General features: G+C 44.2%; 1 protein-coding gene across 1 annotated transcript; it reads left to right on the top strand.

Annotated features, from left to right (window-relative positions):
• The first annotated feature begins 244 nt into the window (after nucleotides 1-244).
• LOC116692104 (zinc finger BED domain-containing protein 5-like) lies at nucleotides 245-1,897 on the top strand. Its single transcript, XM_032520122.1, has one exon. It carries the CDS (start codon nucleotides 245-247, stop codon nucleotides 1,895-1,897), a length of 1,653 nt encoding a protein of 550 aa, XP_032376013.1.
• The last annotated feature ends 1,224 nt before the right edge of the window (nucleotides 1,898-3,121 follow it).

Below are 3,121 nucleotides of genomic sequence, written 5' to 3' on the forward strand. Positions count from 1 at the left end.
GAGCACTTTAGGGGAGGCGCGGTGCGAGGGAAAAAATAAACCGGAGAAGAAGCTATCTGCTTGCGGTAAAGAATGGACAAATTTTTAGTTAAAAAAAAAGGCAGGGGAGACAAGCTCTGGCGTAAATAGAAAAAAGAGGAAGTATGACCACGACTACTTAAAGTTTGGATTTTCCTGGACTGCTCCCGATGATGCTCCAAGGCCGCAATGTGTAATCTGTAAGGAGGTTCTGGCTAATGATAGCATGAGACCCTGTAAGCTCCGGCGCCACATTGAAACAAAGCACCCAAGTTTAGTGACCAAGCCGCGGGAGTTTTTTGAGAGGAAGCTGAAGGAGCTGTGCACACAGAAAAAAACAATAGAGACGTTCAGTACTGTTAACGCTAAGGCAACCGAAGCATCTTATCGGGTGGCCTTACGCATTGCAAAGACGGGGAAACCCCACAACATCGGTGAAACTTTACTTCTTCCTGCTGCTAAGGACATGTGTTCAGTAATGATGGGAGAAGCTGCTGCTGCCAAACTGAATGTCATCCAGTTGTCTGACAACACCATCCAACGCCGAATCTCAGATATGGGCGCAGATGTGCGGCAACAGGTAGTGGACAGTGTTCGTGAAAGCCCCTCCTTCTCCCTTCAGCTGGACGAGTCGACGGATGTTGCCAATTGTGCTCAATTAATGGTGTACGTGCGTTTTGTTAAAGAGCTAAATGTGCATGAGGAGTTTTTGTTTTGTCACCCTCTGCCCTCGCGCACTACAGCAGACGAAATCTTCAAGGTTTTGAATGATTTCATGCGGGAAAATAATGTGGACTGGGGCCGCTGCTGTGGAATATGCACTGATGGGGCAAGGGCAATGACAGGCCGGCACAGTGGTCTGGTAAAAAAGGTGCAAGAGGTCGCCCCGGCTGCTATTTGGACGCACTGCATAATCCACCGCCAGGCCTTGGCAACTAAGAGGATGCCCCAAGAGCTGCACACTGTGCTGGACGAGGCAGTAAAAATTGTTAACCTTATAAAGTCGCGCGCCATGAATGCCCGTGTTTTCTCCATCCTCTGCAAGGAGATGGGTGCGCACTTTAAACAGCTGCTTCTGCACTCGGAGGTCCGGTGGCTTTCCCGAGGAAAGGTACTCACGCGCCTTTGTGATCTCCGTGAGGAAGTCCTTCTTTTCCTCGCTGAAATCAACTCTCCACTGGTAAAACACATGGAAGACATGAAGTGGGTTGCAAAGCTTGCCTATCTTTCGGATGTCTTCGAAAAGATAAACACACTGAACATCTGTCTGCAGGGCAAAGAGTGCAACGTCTTTTACGCACACGATCAACTCTGTGGATTTAGGAAAAAGTTGGAACTGTGGGGTGCGCGTGTGGAGCGGGGATCAGTGGAAATGTTTCCCACGTTAGAGGATGTTTTGGCCAGAGCGGAGCTGAAGGTGGAGTGTTTACAGCAGGTGGTCTGCGCGCATTTGGAGGGAATGCGCAAGCAGTTTGGAGAGTATTTTGGAGAGGAGACAATGGCAAACCAGTGGGTGAGAAACCCATTTTCCTTCCCCGTGACACTCAAAGATGGACTTTCAGCAGGAGAGGAAGAGGCTCTGGCTGAGCTGAGCTGTGACATGGACTTGAAACAGAGGATGAGTGACGTGTCACTTGCGCACTTTTGGCTGTCAGTAGGGACTGAATTTCCACAGCTCTCCACGAAGGCAGTGAACGTGCTCATCCCCTTCACTTCAACCTATCTTTGCGAATGTGGGTTTTCCGCACTCGCAAAGATAAAAAGCAAATACCGGTCAAGGCTGCTGGTTGAAGATGATCTGCGGTTATACCTCTCATCAGTGCAACCCCGCATTACCCAGATTTGCGCATCAAAAGCACAAGCACATTGTTCCCACTAAAACTAAGAGCTCCACGATTTTGCAACTGTTTAGGTTTTTGATTTATTTTTTTAATTTCAAGGAAATGTGCAACATTTACAGATATGTTCCAAAATCTGATCAAAATGTTTTTGTTAAGATATGAAAACAATGGTGTATGTAACGTTTGTTTGAGAAAACGGTTAAAAAATGATGTTTGGGTTGCTCTTATTAGAAAAATGAAAAAAAGTGCGTATTTGCCATACAAAGCCCTGATAAAATAATTAAAATGGGGGAAATGTTTTAAAATGTCATGTGTTGAATTTCATTCAGATAAATGTACTTTTAAAAGAGATGAGATGGTTCTAAAATAAAAGCAATAGAAGTGTGTTGGAGTGGCATTTGTTTGTTGGTGGGTTGATTATTGGGGAGGGGGGGCACAGCAGCATTGGCTCCTTGGAGGGGGGCTCACCCTTTCATACTTTGAAAACCCCTGAGCTAAGGGATCACTGCTTGCGGCTTTATTAGCAATGTTTTTTGTGTTAGTCATCATCTTTTCTTAAATTGCTGTGAGCTGGACTGAGCTACATATCGCAGTGAATTTAATATAAATGTTTTTGACAGATCAGTTGCAGGCATTTTAAAATAAGTGCCCTGTTTGTCCAATTGTTACAAAGCTTGCAGGATATGTTTTATAACGATGTTGGACCACGTGTGAAATTACTTTGAAGTCACTGTTGAGAAAAAGTTTTAACCCAGGTTTTTTTGGTTATTAACTTTTATTTATTTGTTGTGTAACGGTATTTGTTCAGCTGTGCTTTGGAATTATTATCCAGGCTGATGCACCAGATTTTTTGCCCGGACCTTTCTATCGGGCAATGCCTGCAGTTGTGTATTTGAAAGCACAGGCATGGAGCAGCATCATCTGCTGGGAAAAGCCAGATCAAATGACAGATTTAAATTTGCCAAAGTCATTAATTTCACATGCTGGCAGTGGAAGTCCTTGTGGCTACTGAATGAGAAATGTTTTCAATGAAAGATTTAAATTCTTATTCAATTATCACAAATGCCATTGGGGAACCAGGCTTCAGTATTCACAGCCAGAACAGAGTCATGGATTTTGGTGTTCAACAAAGAAAGAACAGAAAATAAATACCCTTCACCAATACACAATTTGCACTTGGGGTTGGCAGAAAAAATATTTGTTTATGTATACTTTCTCTCTAAGTTAAGCAAACTACCCCTGTCCCCCTGGATTGTGGTGAA

This window comes from Etheostoma spectabile, chromosome 1 (genome assembly GCF_008692095.1).
Source record: "Etheostoma spectabile isolate EspeVRDwgs_2016 chromosome 1, UIUC_Espe_1.0, whole genome shotgun sequence".
Taxonomy (NCBI): domain Eukaryota; kingdom Metazoa; phylum Chordata; class Actinopteri; order Perciformes; family Percidae; genus Etheostoma; species Etheostoma spectabile.